Below are 20,936 nucleotides of genomic sequence, written 5' to 3' on the forward strand. Positions count from 1 at the left end.
AGAGGTTCTGGCAAACCATTTCAATTGTAGCCCATAACGAACAGTTCTCTGAGGAAAAATTGCAATTGGCTGAGCTTCATCAGTAAGAACAGCCTGAAAACATGATCCCATCAATACCACGTCCTTTGAAAGACTTCATACATCAGCCTCTGCAACAATTATGGAAAGGCAATAATCATCATGCCTGTACAGAGAGCCACACAATAAACAGGTTTGTTTAGACTTGAAAATACTGCAGACAAAGAATGAACAGTTCACCTAACATTAATGACCCAAAAGTCAGCATCTAGCTTTCATTGTAGGCAGAGTGAGAAACAGGTACCACCAGAGGGCAACTCATTGCATCTGTTTCAGACAGTTTTCTTGATGCGACGCACACGCACCTTCAGACCTGTAAGCTGTAACTACAGGAAACGGGACAAAAGGAAAGGGTGACACTAAAAAGCCCCAAGAGATTTGTGGAGTTTTACTAGGACAGAGAAGCATCACTTCTGCCATTTCATAGCTGAGCTTTCTCCTGGGCCCTGGGAACAAAAAAGACACTGTTGCGTTACGTACACGTTAGGATGAACAAAAGCAGAGCGTGGATTTAATCCCCTCATTTCAGAGAGAAGGCTCCCTAAACCTCCATCAACTGAGTAACTGAGTGGCACTCCCCCAATCACACTTTCATCTCCAAGAACAAAGATGCATTACCTGCTTGGAGTCTTTCATCAAGTTGAAAATACCATGGTGTTGGTCAGGAATTACTTGATTTTTCATTTTATTTTGCATGGTCTTTGCAGATAGAGCATGTTATAAATACATCATTTGTAAAAACTCAACAGCTGAAACATTATCATTTTAAAAGTGCTTTTCATACATATATTTCTGGCTTTTTCACATTTCTTATACACCAACTGATAACATCGAACCTAATAAAACCAGTGTTTTTCAGTCTTTGGGGAAAAAAGAGAAAAGAAAAAAGCAGCAAAACATATTCTTCCAGTTGTGAAATTTCCAAAAGAGTCTGTTAAAAACCATGCTGCATTGATGGTTTCATCTGGTTAATATACAGAGGATGTACATATACGTGTAGGCTCGCAGATAGAGCAAAGAACTGTAAGACCACATGAAGGTGAAGGTGATCCAATGACCCAGCTGGCATAGTTAGCAGGATCTGTCAAGAGAGAGGTGGTTTGTTCTCCAGCACTGAAATCCCAGGTAAGTGCAATCCTTCAAAGCGATTCGTTATTGAATGGACAGTAGGTAGCACACTTCCTTTCCCTAGTGACCAAAACTAAAGTTTAATGTGTGACCATGTTCTAAACACAAAGGCACAGTTCATACAGGAAGAAAAGAAGCTGTCATTGCTCCTTCACAGAGGTCTACAGATTGGGACTACAGGACCTTGGGCCCCCTGGAATAGGTCCAAGTTAGGCAAGCAACTTGGAAACTCACCTTCTGCTTTCCCTAAAGAAAGGTGCATCTTACACTCAGACAAGGCAACAAAACCAGAGATCATTAAGCTGAAATAACAGATTTACAGGCTCATTGTCCATGCTTTGGCAACAGAATTTTAACAAATGATCACCAAATTCAATACAAGAAAAATAGCTTTTCACAGTGTCATCCAAAACCCTGTCACATCATGCCCAGCTACGAATAAAAGAATAAACTTCAAGCAGTGTCCACTTGACATACCACTATCTCCTAAAGAACCAGACTTTCAGAATTAAGGAATCCGTTACCTAATGTGAACATAATCACCTGTTCCCTTCCCAGATGCTCAGAAATCCTGAAAAATCAGCTTCTAGACATTATCTGACTTAAAAACAACATGGCCAGAAATTAGTTGCATTTAATTAAGCAATATGGAAGCAGACCCACTAGGTTTTAGAAAATAGGAACAAAAAATAAAAAATAAAAAAAACAGTTCTTTAGTTCAAATTTTAGCTTGTATTTAGAGAAGTGGGAGAAGATTGTAAACATGCCTTTCAACTACAGAGTTCTGTGGGATAGCAAAAAATTTTTTAAATGCTATGTTCCCAAATCTAATGAGTTTGCAAGTCTCTGAACACACAATCACATAAGATTTAGAGGTATCTTGGGTAAGACGGTCAAAACCTCTTTTATACACAACCCTCCATCCAGTTTGCACTGGCTCAAGCGATGACACATCGGAAAATGAAAAGGCACAAAGCAAAAACTTAAGACGCTGCAGGAAACAAGGATGAGCTTTGCTGTCTAATGATTTGTATATCTCCCCCACAGGTGTGTACACACAGGAAGACGCGCAGGTCTTTTCAGTAGACAAAAATTGAGCAATTCCACAGGCCTACATATCATAAGAGCTTTAAAGAAAAAGAAAAGGATAAAACTTGCCAGTGTGCACTCACACCTCTGACTTATTTAAAGTGGAACTCTGCAGGTAAAAGTTACTTGTGCAACAACAACTTCAAATGTAAACCAGAGTAATCCAACATTGCGTGAAGCTTTCGGAGCTCAGTGCCGCTATCGGATGCTGTCCAAATAATGCACTTCTGGGTAGAGAGTGTTAACAAGGAGAGCCAAGAGATTATTGCCATCTCGAAGACAATGTTCTGGATGCTTGATGAACTGAGAAGCCTGGGAAAGCTGCTCTTGATAATCCATGTATTGTTTGTTTGATGCCATAGATTCAAGAGCATTCAGTGCCTATAGATACAAGGGAAAACTGCATTAGCTGTGTAAACTTCGGTCCACATCTTTTGCAGGTGTAACAAACCAGTTGCTGAACCACCATAAGCACGATTCCACTGGAAGTTCCTTATCAGCTAGAGACTATGGAGTATTCTGAATAAAGCATTTGTACAAATATGATCAGGTAATACTGCTTCAAGTCACCTCATATTTTCTAAGCTGTTCCCTCCCTGAAATCAACACAACAGATGTTCTATTTTAAGGCTTGCTATGAATCTGCAATATAAGTGTTGACATATATTTACATCATGCACTAAAGACATCGTCTTAGGGGAATCAAAATACACATGAAAATACAAACTGCAACAGTGTCTTACAGACATCTTTAACTTTCACAAATGTATTACTTTGCTCCCAGTAATAATATTACAGGGACAGCATCAGGCTAGAATTTGTATGTTAAAAAAAAAAAAGTTCCTCACCTATGTTAGCAGTACCGCCTACGGTGAACGTTGTAAATGAAATGCGTGCAGAAAAATCTTATTTCTCAGAGAACAGAAACCTTATGCACCTACATACCGAAATAACATGGATGGCATACAAACTGCAAAAGGAATATTTGTCATAGGGCTTTTAAGTCCTGCTTTCACATAAGCAAGCGTTAGTGCAAATATCAGCTTAGTGTCATTGCAGCCTATAGACTGTCCTGAAAAGCAGGACAACCACGAGACAGCATTGTTTATCATTACTATTTTTTATTCCTTCTGTTATGTTCCAAAGTTTCTGAACTCGGGCTTTATGGACATAAATTGATCTGTACCTTTTATTTTTTAGTTTAAGATTAGAAACGGAGACCTTCGTATTAATATAGAAGGCTGTGTGAACAGGTTTACTTGGGAGTCAACTTAGGGTCCCTTTAGCTTAGGGCTCAGACATACAACCCTCCAACCACAGTTCAACAAGTTACCATCCATCAGCTGAAAAACAGTGTGCCAGCTCTCAGGTCCATGACAACGGCCAGGCAAAGCACAGTAGTTCAGACTCAGCTTTAAGATGTTTCAAGCCACTACATTTTAACTTGCACTTGATGTGAACTGCTGTGTACACACTATTGATCACAGCAGCTCAACTGGAACCCAAAACACACCCAGGTGGAACGCAAGAGCAAAGTTTTAAAAACTCACACCATCTCCAAGCCCACCCTGCCACTGTCTCTGGCAAATTCCAAGATGGTGGTTTGAAGTATAGGAAACGTTGCATGAACTTGTGATACATCCCATTCCCATGAGGACGCAAGGGAGAGCAACAAACTATTTCCGGATTCAGATGTAAAACGTTAACCAAAAAATTAAACACAGGAGAAAAAGTCCAGAGCGTATTCATTGCTGAATAAAATCAAAAAGTTCATACAAGGATTTAGCCTGAAGCTCCAATGCTTGCAGTGACCCTTACGTGCCTCACCACACAAGCCAAGATAGCACACAGAGAGAGCAATCCAAGAAGCCAATGACCGGCACACAATACCTGCTGGGCCTTCTGCGACAGCTTCGGCTCTGAACCCACTTTCAGGCGGACTTGATTCTCTGCAGGAATCTGCACCAAGAGGAAGGCGGACAAACTGCGGGCAACCACCCGGAACCTTACACAGGGAAAAGGAAAAGGGACATCAAATTTCAAAGTCCTCAACAGCACAAACTTAAAGTTCTGTCCTATGAGACATCTCTCACACGGGAAACAGTAGAGGCTTTGGAGGATCTTTTGAATGCATGAAATAAAAATACTGTAACATATACCCTACAAATATATCATGATATACACTAGAGGATAGTATAATACCATGTATATCAAATGTGGCACCTCCCTTAAGGCTTAGCTATAGCCTTGAGGTTGCATCTGAAATATTTGCTTAACAGCCTTTGAAACATCCACATCACCAAAACCAAAGGATGAGCTGAACAAGAATAAGATTTCAGAGTAATTTCAACAGCATCAGGATTGCATCCCAGGAGGTCTTTATGAAGTTACACTTAAATACTATGTTGGATTGGTGCTCCACATACATTTACGTATTTCTCCTTGGCATTCTTTCCACTTTAATATCTTACAGCCAAGTTTGCTCTCTCTCTTCAGAGAGAAAGCTGAGTAACAAGCATGTATTTCTTTAAACATCTCTTAACATTTCCCAACACCTCAAGGTTAAGATGGAACAGGCAGAGTGCATATAACCATACAAAACACTTGTGATGCGAACTGGAGCAGCCTTCCACAGATGAGGTTAAAATATTTTCCTCTAATAAACAGCCTACCTACAAACTCAGAGATGGTAGCTGAGCCAGAATCACACCCACTGCAGTTACTATAGCTCACTACAGTTTCTCTCTGATGGGTCCAAGTAACTTCATAGATCTGGGGACAGCTTTGATTCAGAACATCTTTCGACATTGCTCGACAGATGTATGATCTGCTCGACAGATCTATTACAGTCTGGATTCAAGCTGCAGCTTTTTTAACATGACAACTCACATTTGAATCAATGAACTCACTGCACCTCCAATCCTTACCTGGGTGACAACGGAGACCTCCTGCCTAGCCCAAAAGCACCAAGTATGCCAGAAGTCAGTCTCTCTTCAGCCAGCTGACTCTGCCTGCCCTGTATTGAGAGCAGCGTCCGAATGACGGATTCCATCAGAATGGCATCATCTTGCTCCATCTGAATTAGGGATAGCTGCATGGCCTTGTGCCACCAAAGAAACAGCTTTGCCTCCTCCTTTGCTGAGCTTTCGGTAGATTAAAAAAAAAAAGTCAGAAGTATAGGTTAAGAAGATTGTGCATCTCCCCATTAGCCCTGTGAAGACTTCAGGTGGTAAGTTAACAACAGCTAATCTTAATTTATCAAGTCAATGTAAATTATTGTGCAGCTGAAACTCTTATTATTATGGACTAGATGCAGAAAATAACCAGCAGGTGTTCATAGCCTGTAAGAAGACAAAAAACAACGCTTCCTTTCAAGCTTTAAATCTAAGAATTAATGATATTGCAGCCATAAGTGCATTTAAGCCTATTCTAAAACTTGGTCTAAAACTGATGAAGCTGGATCTCTACCCCTTTCCTTTACTTGCCATTAAAACACCTTAGGAAGCACTAGCTGTTTCCACAATAACTTAGACTTAAAGATATGATCTTCTAGAAGAGGAAACATCGAAGGTTTTTGCTGAGCAAAGCACAATGTGAAGTTCCCTTGTGATATTTTTAAGTCTTCCTCAAACAGTTGCAGTTGAAGGTAGTGAGCTCAAGTTTTCCACATATAGCACCAGCACGAGCTTTCTGCATCAAACCATCCTCAGATTACTCTACCCAGCTGTTTCCCTCAGGCCAGGCACACTCAGTTTTGAGGCACAAAACAAGGATTTAACTGGCTGCGTAAGGTGGCTTTGCTGGCTTCTCCCAACTGTGGTACTCAAATTACTACAACTGTAAGCTACCTGCATTAGTCAAGGTATTCTCTGAATTCCAAGAACACAGAGGGAACGTGCATTTTCCTAAAATGTTCCCTCACAGCAAGTAGGAACACTATCAACATTAAAATACAAAGATATTCACCAAGTTTACTAAATTCTGGCAATAATTTTAGCAGCCTGTAAATACAGCTGTTAAACATTGTAAATACAAAGTATTACCATTCTAACACTAAAGCTATCTAGAGCCATCCATCATGTTGTCCCACCACAACCTTGTTTCCCAGAAACACACACCTCTAACTTTGGTCACCCCACCAGACACACTGGATTTTATTCAGAACTGCTGACATTCCTCACTGCACAGCTCTGAACTCAAGACCTTTAGAGTATCAAACTAAGTATTTAGCACATAACCCATCCCACCTAGTGGACATTCTGGAAAGTGAACCCCACGGTGATTTAGGATTTCAGTAGTAATTTTAACTGAGCATAAATCCAGGCTGCCATTGAAATCAGGCTCCTCTGATCGAAAAGAAAATAAGAGAAGTGTTCAACCAGACAAAATTTCCCCTTGTGTTTCATCACATGGCTATTGGTCTTGGCACTGGGGCCAAAGATACATGGAAAGATCGACTATCACATCCAGCAGCCAGGTTATAGTGACTATACAACTACAGCCTTACTTAAAAGTCAGGGCACATTCAGAAGACTCGAAATCTGTACCTTGGATACACTTGCTCTAGCCATTTGCTAAGGGTTTGCAAGATTTTCATTTCATTGGTAAGCGTCTGGTCAGTGTTTAGACATTGTAGCAGGTAGACATATAGGGTCAAATAGCTTCCCAAAGACAGACACTCCTGCAGGAACTCCTCCATGGTTAGCTCAGGAACTTGGAGGGAGGCAAGTATAGGGCCCCAGCCTAAATCCTGGTGGTGAGGATACTCTAGAAAGAAAGCAAAAGGACAGCACAAACAGCATAAGCAAGCAGTGCTTGGTAAAACCCAAGAATGAAAATTACCTTACTGTTTTCCTTTAAATGGCAGAATTCAAACTGTTTTAACTGTTCCAGATAATCAGTTTGTGACACCACTGTGATGGCTAAAGATTAAAACAAACCAACCAACCAACCACACACACCCTGTGTGTGCTGCATCTCCTCAAGGTCAAAGTGAGATGTTTTCCCAGGGTTAACTTAGTAAACTTTAAAATTTTAACTATGGAATTGTAAACATTTCCTTCAGGTAGACTGACATGTTATCAAATAGAGCGTGGTAGAAATCATTATGGAGATCTACAGGGTTTATGAGGGGGTGCCACAGAATTTGAGAGATTTCCCAGTAGTGCTCCCCCACCCACCCAAACCAGTTCACAGAACCCTACAGGAGGGGACACGAATCTCTGTTTTGTCCTCTTGGGATGGTTCTTAAAAATTATCCACCTCCTTAGCTACAAAAAGGGCAACCATTACACAGAGCAAATCAGTTTAATAGAGAATTGACAGATACAGTTCCCAAGAAAACAGTTAAAAACAAACCCAAAGCACAATGACATAACTTCTTTATATCTAATTCTCACAGCACATACATACGTGAAAGTTAGGAGCCATCCAGTACAGAAAAAGGAGCTCTGATTACGAAAGGCAGACTAAAAACCAGTTCAAGCTATCAGGCAGCATGAAGTTAAAAGGAGTCCCGGGTGATTCATATTTAATGGGCATCAAAAGACTGATCAACGCTCTTGACACAAGCGGCAGAGCAAGCCGCCCTCCTACCTTCAATGAAATAAGCTGTGATGCAAGCTTCTGTCGTCTCAGCCATATGCCGGACAGAGGCCAGACTCTGACACGCCGCTGTGAGAAGGGGCATCGCCAGTAATCCATGCACTTTACGGTCAATCCACCTTCGCAGGCTTCCCCGTAACGACTCAGCTGTTGCGACGCTGGAGTTGTTCATCATCATCAGTGTTTCTGTGAAGAGGCTGCTGAGGGCCATATGACGCGTTTGCAGATTCATATCTGAAAGTCAGAAATCAGGGAAACGCAAACCATTTCAGCATATGGAGGCTAGGCCTTAGATGACCTACATTCAGCTTCATCCCCATACACTCCTTCAGGTCCTGGGAAAAGTCAGTTGTTCGTTACATACCTGCAATAAGACACTCTCGTTCCTAATAGCCTATTTCCTTGATGACTTAATTCATAATTTACAAAACAGCCAGAGTCAGTTGATAAGACTGTACAGCACCCAGTATATCTAAGCCTATTTTTCAGTTAGGGACTTTCAGCACTACTACAGTGCAAATAAACGGAATAGTAAAGCATGTTTATGGTCTCCAAGAAAGTGTAGGTATAAAACTACAATTTAAAGCCCAGCTCAGAGCCAAATCACCAAATTTTTAATGATTTTATATGAAACATGATCAGGTTGAGCCCTGAGATTTTGCAATCCTCTTATGCATTTTAGGCTACCTCTCAATCCCAGCATTCACATCCAGAATCTTTTTCTGAAAAAAGATTTTTGATTGTTTAAACGCATTAACATGGGCCACATATAAGTGTCCTTGAAGTGCACATATTTCCTGCACTTAGCTCTTAAAAGTCTAACTGCAGAGCAGAGCTTTCCACGTGCTAATGAAAACATAGCGTTGCTATAACAGAAAGTTTTCAAGCAACGTCGCAGATTGCAGCGAGGAAAAATTTCAACTGCGCATAAGGGGAAAAAAATTATGCACAAAGAGGGACTAATTACTGGGAAAAAGTTTCCCAAAGTGGCTATGAAATCCCCAAAGTGTCCCCAAGTCCCTCTAGGTCAAGCACAGAAGCTAAATCTAACGCACACCACCTCTCCCCTGCCACGACGCCTCAGGGCTCCTGCTCCACAGCCTGGTTGTGCTGGGTGAACACCATGGAGCTTTCATCCATCTCTTTTAGCCCCTTAACACATGCACGTACATGCACAGGCTCACGAGATGGAGCTGATCCTCTTATTATTGGAGCTCCTTTCTCCTCCAAATTCCCTCTGAACTTTCTCAGCTGTCAGGAGCGTCAGCAGCAGCAGACAAGCCCTCATTTCTATTTCAGCCAAAAAGAGTTCTTCCAGCTAACTCTGTGGCTGCCCTACAGAGCTTCCCCAAGTTGAGACACAGACACTGAGACCCATTTATCAGTGTCACAAATTTTCAAACTGAAAATTTACAAGGGAAGTCATTTTTATTATAACATTCCTGATGTGATTCCAGTAACTTATCTTGACAACACTAAAGCAAAAAAAAAAAAAAAAAAAAAAAAAAGTGTCTGCAGTTTTCTAATAGAGGGAACACTTCTGTTCACTTTTGCTAGTATACTTGTGTGGATCGTGGACAGGACGTGACATGACTCCTACCAAGCACTTTGCTGTAATACAGCAAAATGACTAATTTGACCCAAACACTTATTCTGCTTGGAGGAAGGTCAGGATGGTACTAGTACCAAAAAACTAGGTCAGTAAAAATCCTGGGGGTATGGACACACCATACTACTAATGTACACCAATGTAATTTCCCTACTTCAACATTGTAAAATTTCCTGATTACAGTGTTTTAGAATCCTTGCTTTAGAATCACTTGTTCGACTGCGAGCATGTATTTGAAAGTGTCTTTTTTTTTTTGCGGGAGAGGGGGAGAGGCACTGATAGCAAAGAAAATCCCCTCAAACTTTGTATTTTAAAGGTTCTTCAGGTTCAAACCAATGACAGGGGGAAAATCCATCTCTAACAGATCTAACGCTCCTGGACTAGGAATATTGTATGCTGGCCAGTTTCAGCTGTAACATAACCCATTTTTTCTGTTGGTCCTATCCTTCTTGACAGCTCTCTGGAGGATCATATTTTTGTTTTGTTACCTAAAGCAACATGTCCTACCCATAAGGGAGACTTTACAGTAATGCAATTACATAGTCAATAAAAGTCCAAAAATCCGTACGCTAGAATAAAGGATCTTGACAGCTTTAAAACAGTTCATCACCTCATTTATACAAACCTGGAGGATTAAAGATGATTATATCATCTAGCAACTTGGACATTTCTTGTTCCAAAACTGCAAGAGTAATCTTTCCGCTTTGTTCCAAGGTGCTAAGAAATTGAACCACTTGGTGAATATATGCTCGGCACTTCAGCGTTGCATCCTGTTAATTAAAATTTAAAAAAAAAAGTCATTCCTAATATTACTTCCATGGTCTATGTATGATACATAAAAGGTGGGCCTTGCAAGTGACCAAAACAGCTTAAAGACACTGCAAAAACAATTCAACTTACAAGGTGGATGTGAGTGTCCGAAGATGCACCAAAGCCTGCTGAGATTTTTAGGAGCTTCACTATCAGTTCAGCTGCTGCATCCCTGGCAAGGATAACAGAAGGAGGATAGTGGCTGTTGCAGTAGCTGATGATGCTTTGATAAGATGAGATGCCCACAAGTTGCCAAGGAAGGGAGCTGGTCTGTCCAAGGAGATTAATTACTGGTGATTCCTGAAGATTTAAAGACATGATTCTGAGCTCTACCTTCTTTGATGTTTTAAATTAACATTTACAATACTCGATATTGGATATAAGTTCAGACTTCAAAGTTTGAAGTAGCCAGAGCAGAAAACCCACAGAAATAAATGATTGCTGGGAGTCCAGCTGAAAAGCAGCTGCTCATTTCAGCAGCAAGCAAGCACACACATTTCGCCTCTACTAGTCACACAACGGTATTTAGACTGCTGCAACAGTCTTAACCAAGCACTGTGGCCAAAGGGAGACACATTAATGTTTGATATCTAACTATATAAAGAAAGTTCAAAAGAAACAGAGACCCTAACAGGTAAGGCAACTCGAGCAGAAGTTAAAAAAAGAAAAGTAAAAAACAAAGTTCACCGCAGATCCAGGGGCAGAAGCCAGGTCTCAGAGTTTTCTATGCACTGAATTATCTACTAACCTAGAGGGCTCGTCAATTATGCGTTCCTATAAATAACATCCTGAACAGTACCAATAGCTGGCTACAACATCCACAACTCTCACAGGCAGTGCGAGTATGCAGACTGAAGTTTCTCTGCCAAAAAGAAGCAGAAGGTCTAGCCTCAGCTACCACCTTCTTCCTCTCAAGGGTTTCTCCAGAGAACAATAAAGAGCAGCATCACCTGGACGCTGAGAAGTATCAAGTTACTTTAATTTTACAATGAACAAATATTGGAATTGTGTTGACAGCCAACATAACCTAAATGCTTTAAGGATTCAGGACTAACCAAATGAAATTATATCAACGAGAACATTACACTGGTTACAGCAAGTTGTTGCTCAAGTTGCCCTCGTACTGGAATACGAGGCTCAGAAATAAGAGTTTGACATTTAGGTCAAGTTGCCACAGGAGCACACTGGGAAGTAAAAGCAGAGTAACAGCATGCTATTTGAAACACATTCCTGGAGGCTAGAAGGAAATTCCTAAGGTTGACTCACACAACATACAGACAGGTATCTTTTGAAGCTTAGGAAACTTCTCCCAGGCAAAAACATTCAAGGCAAAAACAGCCTGCTATCCACAAACTTCAGTAATTTTCCTAAACTGGAATACAGCGTTGACCAAAGGCCGTGGTGACATCTTGACAGAGCATCATGCAGTGCTTCACAGGAAACAGAAAACGGAAGACACTGCACATGGGAAAAAACAGATGTGAAAGGGGATTTCTTGGAGATTTCCCAGCCGCTCTGGAAGAGTCTCCCAGAAGCAGTGCACTAAATTGGACTATATCATGCACCCACAAAGAGCTCTTAGCAAAAGCAGGGTTTGGAAAGTTCATTGCAACACCCCGTGTTTCTCTTTCCTATTCTAACACTTCTTTTCTTTCTCAGGCAAATACTGAAATGCAACCGTAAATGTGACAAGTGCTGAGGAATCAGAGATGATGAAATTTGTCTTCAGAGCGAGGAAAAAAAAAAAAAACTCAACCACTTTCAAGAGATGCAGTAAACTTTCCCCAATAACTCGTCACAGACAGACACTGACAGGCTTCTTAAAGATATATTTGGTCTTCAAGACATTATATCACTGTGACATGTCATCACAGTCTATATGTCATCCTGAGTTAGAAGGGGGTGCATTTTATGGTAAGAAATAAATGTTCGCAAGAAGCAGTTCTGAAGCCTGAATGACAGTTATTTATAACTTCCCAGAAAACATGTTAAAATAAATGAATGGATATTTTCCTCTTAGGCAGCTATAAAAGTATAAAGCCTGATTTCAACTATATCAAACTAGGAGTGATATTTCAAAGTTTATTGTTTTATAGTCCTGGGTGATCAGAGCTGGAAACCCACACCATATGGAGCCTGGCTTAGCTTTAGGTCCTTAATGAAAGCAGCAGGTATCGTGACACTACAGGGGAAACGGGTAAGGGCAGCATTAGACTAGCCACACTTAAAATTGCGAGGACAGAAATAACGAGAGATGCATCTTCCTGCAGAGAGGAAAAGGCTACCGCAGAGCCTGGAACAGCACAGTTCATGAGTGGACGCAGGACTCGTTTGTGGAGTCTGCCGATATTACTATGAAGGATCCAATACTTAACTACAAAAGGAAAAGCAATTGCACAATAGCTTTACATGATAACTAAATTTTTTAAACACTACTGAAACTGACCCCACATATTTGTTCCCTCTCCCCACCCAGAGTGTCACTTTGTGACTCCTGGAAACTGCCAGTACTTACTTGTTCACTCTTTAAACACAACTGGGTAACAGCTCTTATAGAAACTTCTTAAAATGAACAGCAACTCTTCCTTTCTTCATCCAAGTGATACCAAATGCCTCACATAAGGACTTAAGTCTTAGCCATCTCAGGAGTACTACTGTGCTCTACACTTACATCCTACAAGTGAAGTAGTAGTCACCACCTGCCTCCTTGGCATGGCAGCAAAGTAATCTTCTTCTTCAAAGGCAGACAGGTCTGAACCTTTGCAAAACTCACCTCTTTGCCTATAAGCTGCTCCTCCTTTGCCAACAGGACCATCATATACAGCAAACAGACAATCATGTTGTGAGTCTCAGGACGGGGGTTGGGAGTCCAGGCATCAGAGAGGACACTGACCCAGTTTATCTCACATAAAACATAACCCAAGAATAAGAAACAGCTCTTGGGGCTGCCTCTTTCAATCTAGCAAGGAAAAAGAAAAAACAAGGCATATCAAACAATGTAAAATAAAAATAAATCCATACTTTCCAGCTCCTTAACCAAACATAAATCTACAGTAGCATTCTAGGTCAACAGCAGTAGACACACACCACCCCTCCATCACTTCCCACCCCCCACCAAGAGTCACCCATGTAACCTTCTATCCCTCTCAAATAACTGGTACTTTATGCTAAGCTACTACAAACCAGAAAGAAATAATCTGTTAAGTTTAATTGCATGATTGCAAAGATTTTGTTTTGTTTTGTTTTTTTAATTAAAGGAAGACAAAGAAACTCTAAAACCTGTTTAGAACTGCATGAAGAATTCAATCCCTAGAGAAGTAAATCCTGGAGCATTTCTACCCTCAACTGCAACCTTACATTGTAGCAGACAACATGAAAAATGAAAAAAGAAATACTGGGGATCACTCTTTCCATATGGTAATTTTAACGTCAAAACCACTCCACAGGCAGTGGCAACATTTATATATAGACTCATTTCCCCAGTCCATAATTATTATGGCCTACAAATAAAAAAAAGTACATTCAAAAGTCTTAGGAAGCGTCCTCTATGATGGCATGCTTTCAGTCGATTAACAGCTATTCCAGAACATGAGAAACTCGCTACCTACTGACAACCACAGCAGGACCAAACTGATAATAAGCATAATTATTTCCAAGAGGTGCAAACATCCAACGACAATAGGCTGGAAGCAAGTGTGTTCTGACTGCTGCCCACTATCCCCGACTCCTAGTATTGTTTTAAATCTTCCTTGCTAATTAGCGCTGATCAAACTCTAGGCCTTTCATGGCAAGTTTACTAGGGAGTTGTTCTGTTTCCCTCCCCCCCGCCAAAGGGAAACACTGTGCAGAGACTGCAGCGTGAACAGTCAAGACGACCACAGGAGTTTGAAGTGTTTAAATCAACAGTACGGCCTCGGGGGTAAAGGAGATTTGTTCTTCTTCCTGCCACAGAAACCATAAAGACTTCTACAGGCTCATATGAGACCAAAGACTCAAAAAACTCGTGTCAGATCTATGCATCAGCAGTACCGACTCACAGGCACGCAATTACCTGCTGAACTAGCCAGGGTACAAAACATGGGAGTTAATGCTGCTTTTGAATTTACAAGCCTAAACTCTTCCAATTGTGAGAAGATGGGTAGTATCTGAAGCAGTTAATAGTCTGCTCATACAAAGTCAACTCACCAATGTTTTGTGAGCAAACCTGAATCAGCCCCAAAAGGGGCCAAAAGATAGATACGTTATGTCAAGCTTTTAACCTAACAGTCAGAGGCCTAAAATTTGATTCACTGCATCAATCGAGACTTCTCAGCCTCAGTTCTCAGTCTGTTACAGCACTTCCCTACCTTGTAGGGTAGTACGAGAATAACACTGCAATAGCGAAATATACGAACTCTAACTACGGATATACGAAATACATATAATAAATGAGACGTTCAGATACAGCAGTGACAGACTACAAAGTCTGCCTTACAGCTCCCCACAACTTCATATAAGACTCAGTAACACTCCTTCACAAACACCATGCATCACAGAAAGAGCAGCTGTGCTTTCTGCAATAAACTTTAAAAGCTTACCAGTTAAAGAACTGTCTCGAGCACTCCATTACTTCCAAGGACAACACAGATTATGAACTCAACACATACAAGGTACTCACTTTAAAGAACTCTTCCATAAGCATCCGGTCTGGATGCATTTCCTTCCACGGAAGCCTTCTGAATTCAGTATGGAAAGCATAGAGGATAAACTCTGGCATTCTGGGGGCTGTACAACACTCACAGTAATGCATTAGATGCAACCAGAGCGCCCCACGGTGGCCTGGCAACAACTTATCTAGAACAAAAGGAAATAGTCCAATTAACACCAGAAAAAACTCCAGGGAAGCTTGGTTACAGGAGAAAAATCCAGGTTTCAAGACAACAAATGATAACAGCAAGTTAAAAGGACATGAGCCAAAGGCAGAGGGAGGGGCAAAAAGCAAACCAACCCACCTCTTTAGGCTTTTAGATTTTTGGTCTCTAAATCCACGAGTGTGGAAATTGTACAGATTTCATGCCCTATCTCGTTCTTTCAGAAAAGTTGCTGGACAATAATCTGAAGTTAGAAAACACTCCTTCCCTGTAGGACTTCACTGCTTTTACAGATTCTTTAAAAAGAACTAATGAATCTGCAATCTTAGGATGATATGCCGCGTGGCGATATGGTACTTATTTCCTTAACATTAGTTTGAATTCTGTTCACCCCTAGAAGCTGTTGGCTGTTAAGCAGCGTCCGTGAAATGATTTGGTGGGTATTTTCCATTCCTATGTCTAGTTATGCACTAGACTCAACAAGCAATGCTAAATACAAGCTCAAAATGACTGAACCTAGAGATTAAATTACCCCTCCTGGCTAGCTGCTGAGACACATGCATTGGTCGCTGCTACATCCTTTGCTTTCCTCCACGTTAACTGTACCATCTATCAATCACTTTATCCGCCCATGCCACAAAAACAGCTGTCTTTTAAGGCTGAGATAAAGAAATATGCTGTTGGTACCCCCTGCAGTCATCATCTTAGCTAAAAGCCCCTAACAAACGAAAGAATCCCTTGTTTCACATCTCAAAAAACATGTTTTGATGAGAGAGAACAGAAAGTGCTGCTAAATTGAAACAGCATGGACTTCACTCACCTTTAAAGCTTTCGTGCAAAAGCTCGACGCAGTCTGTAAACAAATGGACCATGCTGGATGCTACAGCAGTGTCACTCTCTAACCAAGGGTAGCAGGGCTGGTTACTTGAGAAAACAGAGGAAGTGAAGCAATATAAATTTCAGGGCTGACTTACCAGCATAAATACTTAGACAATTTAAATACTGTAAATCACAGCAGACAAATATAGTACAGGTTGTCAGCAGCCCTTTCAAATTCAATCTTTAGCACCATCCTTTTCTCCCTTAAAATAGGAAAATATTTTAATGTCACAGTGAAGGCCCTCAGTACCATTAGGCAAGCAGAGATTGCTTATTTGATATTTCATAATTGAATTACAGTTCAAAAGTGCAGAAATTTCTGAATGTCAGCACATATCACCGGCCATCAACCTCCTAATTAAATGCTGGAGATGCCTTCACAACTCAAAAGGCTTTTGGCTTTGAAAGAAGGTTGAATTCAAGTGTGTAACGTGAGAAATAACTCTTCTTGTGAAAACAGAGGTACGCAAGACAACTGCCAGTAGACCACTGTAGGACCAATTTAGCTAGATCTCTCTTTATACACTACTGGCATTTGAGGTTGTACTTGACTGGATATTTGGGGAGGGTGTTTGCTTTTTTTTTTTTTTTTTTTTTTTAAACTAGAGTTATCCATACTATGGAAGCTAAAAAGAAATAAATAATCTAAAAACTGTATTTTAATGCATTTCCAGAACTAATTGCAAACTATGTTCTTCTCCTCTCCACTTCTCGAGGAGTAATTGGTTATATTTCTTGTACCTAAAACAATTATTCTACAACGAGTCAGGAAAAATTGACTTAAGCAACACATGATTTAGTTCCATAACTGTTAAGGATATGACACAAGTAATAGCTATTTAAATTAAGGGTTACAATACAATGAGTTGGGGGAAAAAAAAAAAAAATCAGGTGACAAAGTAACCCATTACTACAGGGCTAAAGTCCTTACTTCAGCAAAAATTGATTTAATTTTGAAATGCATCAGTACATACCTTGCATCTTCCTTATCTAAGACCAGTATCCACGGTTTAAAGAGTCCAGCAATGATTGAATACAAGGACTGCAACGCTAGAGGAAAATAAAGCATAAAAGTTCACCTAACGTTAGCAACAGTATCCAAATCACGCTTTTCTAGACTCAGATAAAATGACCTTTGCTTATTCCAACATTAAATCAATTCTGCACGGTCAAATAAAAAAAGAAAGTACGATATGATCGTCATTAACTTCAGTTAACAAAACAATTGTCTTAAATTTAAACAACAACAACAAGCGTTTTGCATTGTTTAGATGTTTTATTAATACCACTTCAACCTCTACAATCTGAAAGATGCGTTATTATCCACATTTTAAAATTGCACATACTAAAAGAAAAGGTTTGTAAGGCTATTTTCTCCAAGTCAAAATCAAACTATGATAAAATTCAGTAGTCTTTTGCACTGAGCATAAGCTGGGGAACAAGAGACCATATTTTCCTTTGAAGAAATTTGAAAGCAAGTTCTGGATCAGGAAGTGAAAACAAGCTTCCTCCAAGAAACAAAGATAAAAAAGGAAGAAGTGCCACACAGCCATAACGTAGCACCGACATATCCTTCCTGTCCGCATTTTAATGGACTCATCATTGCATAAATACAGAGCGATCAAAATTTTCTGAAAGCTGGCTAAGCACAGCAACTGCCCTTCCTAGCACCGCAGCTCCCAGGGTCTGCCAGTGCTGAGATGCCAGAAAACTCCTTAGGATGGCACTCATATCCTTGCAGAAACCCTCACAGTTAGGATTTTACTGTATATTTAAATGAAACTATCTTCAACAGAAGAGATTAAGAACAGGATCAGCTTCTTTAAGTCATTTACTATTAAGGCACATTACCCGCTAGAATTCTGTTACTGCCAACAGGCTCCTGGGCTAAGCTGACAACTTCAGTGTCAATGAGCCGCTTAGTAAGATACTCCAGAAACGTATTCACTTCAGCCACGTAAGGACTCCACTTGGAAAACAGGCCAAAGGTCCTGAAGTCCACTGAAGCCAGTCGGAGTTTGCAGAAAGAGGTAGAAAGCCATTCTATCGTCTCTCTAATCTGTGAGAAGCAGAAAGCTACAGATCAGCTAAAGAAAGCCTGCACGGCAGTTATTTGTCACTGGCAGGCATCTGTTTTAAGGTGTAAAATGTAGTTAATCAACCAGAGAAGTGCCCACCTGTTCTGCAGAGAGCAGAGCTTCTGCAGCATCCCGCAATGCAGGACTTCTGGTAGAATCACTCTTCTTGAAGCTTCCCTGTTCAGTCACCGAGAAGCCACAGCCCAAAGCTTTCAGTGATGCCTTCCAGCAGTCAGGGCTCAGAAGCTGCTCCGAAGAGCCTTTTGGAGAAAGAGAAAGTAAGCACTTACGAAAGTCACAATAAGGATATTTATTCCTTTCTCGATACAAGCTAGAGAAGCCTGAAACTGGAGCTCTCTAGTACGGAAAAAAAAAAATTTGGTAAGGCAACGCTTTGAAAACATCAAGGTTAAGGGCAAGAGACGTCCAACGCCCAAGCACAGGTAACGTAGATGCCAAAGAGGAATGTTAAATACTTTCTTCTCGGAGAGTTTCCCAGGCACTTCATACATCCGTGGCTACCATAGTCTACTAAGAGATAGTTGCTGCTCATCACATAGTTTGACAGAAAGGAAGCACTGCTGTTCCCATTTCAGAGGCACAGCAGATTATAGGTAAAATCTAATGTCAAACAGAACGTGTACAGCAGACTTCAGTATCAGTCCCAGGTCTTCATAATTCTTGGTTTGACAGTGAAGACTGCTCAAGAACAGGGATGCTGCACTGCAGATGGTGGCATAATTACCAAGTGCTTCCATTAACAGAAAGCTCTTCTTGGCCCTTCTCCTGTAACACGGGCCGAAAAATCCGTCATCACCAACGTGCGTACTTTGGTCTGCAGAAGAATGCTGCTTTCTAGGTAAAGCTAAATTAGGCCTCATACAATCGTATCGCGTAGCGCACACACAAAAGCGCATAAAGAAATCTAAGGAAAAAAAAAGTGTAAAATCATTCTGTTTGTTGCTGTGTAACTTTTCTAGCCTAAAAATACAGACTACACGCAATAAAGTTCTGCGTGAAAGAGTTGGAACGCATTGGTTCAGATACTCACTGTGCATGAACAATCTTAAGAAATCACTATAGTGATCAGGGAACTGATACTGGAGAAGGTTGGTCCAATGCTTGCAGAAGATATTAAACGGCATTAAAATATCTTCTTCAGGTTCAAGGCCACATGCATTGAGAGCCAAGTGAATAGATTCCAGAAGCCTGGTGCGTTCAGATAAAGGCGGCTTAGTAATGTTTAACCATTGCGTAAGGTCGAACTACAACAGAGAACAAGAAGCAGTTATAAGCAGAAGCTCTAGCATTTAAAAATAAGTCACAATATCTTTGGGGAGATGGTGAGGAATAAATTTTTCGGGGAAAAATTCAATTTTTTTTTTTTTTAATATATATTCAAGATAGACCTTAGAAATTTGCATTGCATCATCTCTAGCTCTAAACCAAGGTAACCCTCTCTAAAGGGATATTTAGCATATATTTTCAGCATACTACAGAAGTTCCTGACTTCATGAAATAACCTTTTTTAATCTGTTCTCCAATTCAGAAAAGTACATGCACATTTCTATTCTTTAGTACCACTGCCAAACCTTAACACTCGCAACCGTTCGACTGGGCTAATCTGCATAAGTCCATTAATTCAGGCAGCGAGGCAAGGCCTTTGCAGACTCTAGGCCACCTGTTCAGACCTAGGTCAGCAGTGACAATGGTGATTTTTGACACTAAGGACGACTCAAAGGCGTGAGGAAACTGGATCATCTGCTGCTCACAGCTGCCAAACCCCATCTCTGTATTACCAATGAAGAGAATCAGCATGATACCAAAGGATATCCTAACTTCACTGATAATACGGGGAGCCAGTATCATGCAGCCCTGAAACAAGAGACACGCTAATTACTTGCTCTTCTCTAGCACTGGTGTTTTTTAAAGACTGCATACGTGGCACCAATGTTCTTCTCACCTAACAGAGGTGAGAGATTCAGCCATCATTCCCAATTTTTATTTTATTTATTTTTATCACAAATCGGGATTGATTGCCTTTTGGGATGATAGGCTCTGCAGAGATATCAGACAGAAGAAGCCATCAAGAGCCTCCATACTCTCATATCAAGAGTAAGGGCACACTGAAGAAGCAGCCCAAGGAAACACACACTGAGGCTATTTGGGCAAGGAAAGCGTAGCTTAAGCTTCCTATTCAGTCTTGCCCTCAGCCTCTCCTTAGCTTTATTACAACAAGCACCATTCATATGGGCAACAGATACAAACCCAGTACTTTAAAATAACTCTGATGGCTAGTTCTGTAGATCTCTCTCTTCCTTAGCCTAAAGTCAGAGTCTTTAGGGATGCAACACCTACACAAGCAACCCACAAACCAGCAAAAGAGACAGCATTCTTGAGTAATTTACCTTTGTCAGCAGCATGAAGACAACATCGCTGTTATCGTCACTTAGAAAGGCCACAACTTTCTCATACAAAATCACAAACTCACTAGGAGAGGCAACAGGAGTGAAGTAAGGAGAAAGGAGAGTACAGAGCCTTCGATTCTGGAGGATTGTCTGGAGGAGACGCTTGCACTCTGATTTGGTCCCACTGATAAACACCTGAAAAATGGGAAATGGAGAGAAAAATGGCCCAGTATGAACCCACTGGAAAAATACCTCTTAAAGCTTTTTGCCAGGACAAATACACTTTTTCCCCACCAAAATAGCTTTCTCAAAAACAAATCGTATGTGATCAGTTTCAATTAAATACTTCCACTCCACAAAATCTAACTGTAAAATAAACGCGTTTACCTAGCACGCTTAAGAA

At 40.7% G+C, this 20,936-nt stretch overlaps 1 protein-coding gene across 4 annotated transcripts in view; it reads right to left on the bottom strand.

The window, feature by feature from the left end:
* Positions 1-737: 737 nt before the first annotated feature.
* Positions 738-20,936, bottom strand: part of LOC104138532 (ectopic P-granules 5 autophagy tethering factor) — a 57,737-nt gene continuing 37,538 nt past the window's right edge. For all 4 annotated transcript variants that reach the window (XM_068926194.1, XM_068926193.1, XM_068926195.1 and 1 more), the window contains 15 exons: positions 20,534-20,728; positions 19,177-19,390; positions 18,225-18,385; positions 17,899-18,106; positions 17,022-17,097; positions 15,989-16,092; positions 14,976-15,151; positions 13,092-13,277; positions 10,409-10,618; positions 10,134-10,278; positions 7,891-8,133; positions 6,843-7,062; positions 5,223-5,438; positions 4,186-4,300; positions 738-2,676 (listed from right to left, as the gene is read on the bottom strand). In XM_068926194.1, the coding sequence (XP_068782295.1) occupies positions 2,494-2,676; positions 4,186-4,300; positions 5,223-5,438; positions 6,843-7,062; positions 7,891-8,133; positions 10,134-10,278; positions 10,409-10,618; positions 13,092-13,277; positions 14,976-15,151; positions 15,989-16,092; positions 17,022-17,097; positions 17,899-18,106; positions 18,225-18,385; positions 19,177-19,390; positions 20,534-20,728 (2,652 nt within the window). In that variant the 3' untranslated portion in view covers positions 738-2,493. The remainder of the gene's footprint in view (positions 2,677-4,185; positions 4,301-5,222; positions 5,439-6,842; positions 7,063-7,890; positions 8,134-10,133; positions 10,279-10,408; positions 10,619-13,091; positions 13,278-14,975; positions 15,152-15,988; positions 16,093-17,021; positions 17,098-17,898; positions 18,107-18,224; positions 18,386-19,176; positions 19,391-20,533; positions 20,729-20,936) is intronic.

This window comes from Struthio camelus, chromosome W (genome assembly GCF_040807025.1).
Source record: "Struthio camelus isolate bStrCam1 chromosome W, bStrCam1.hap1, whole genome shotgun sequence".
Lineage (NCBI taxonomy): Eukaryota > Metazoa > Chordata > Aves > Struthioniformes > Struthionidae > Struthio > Struthio camelus.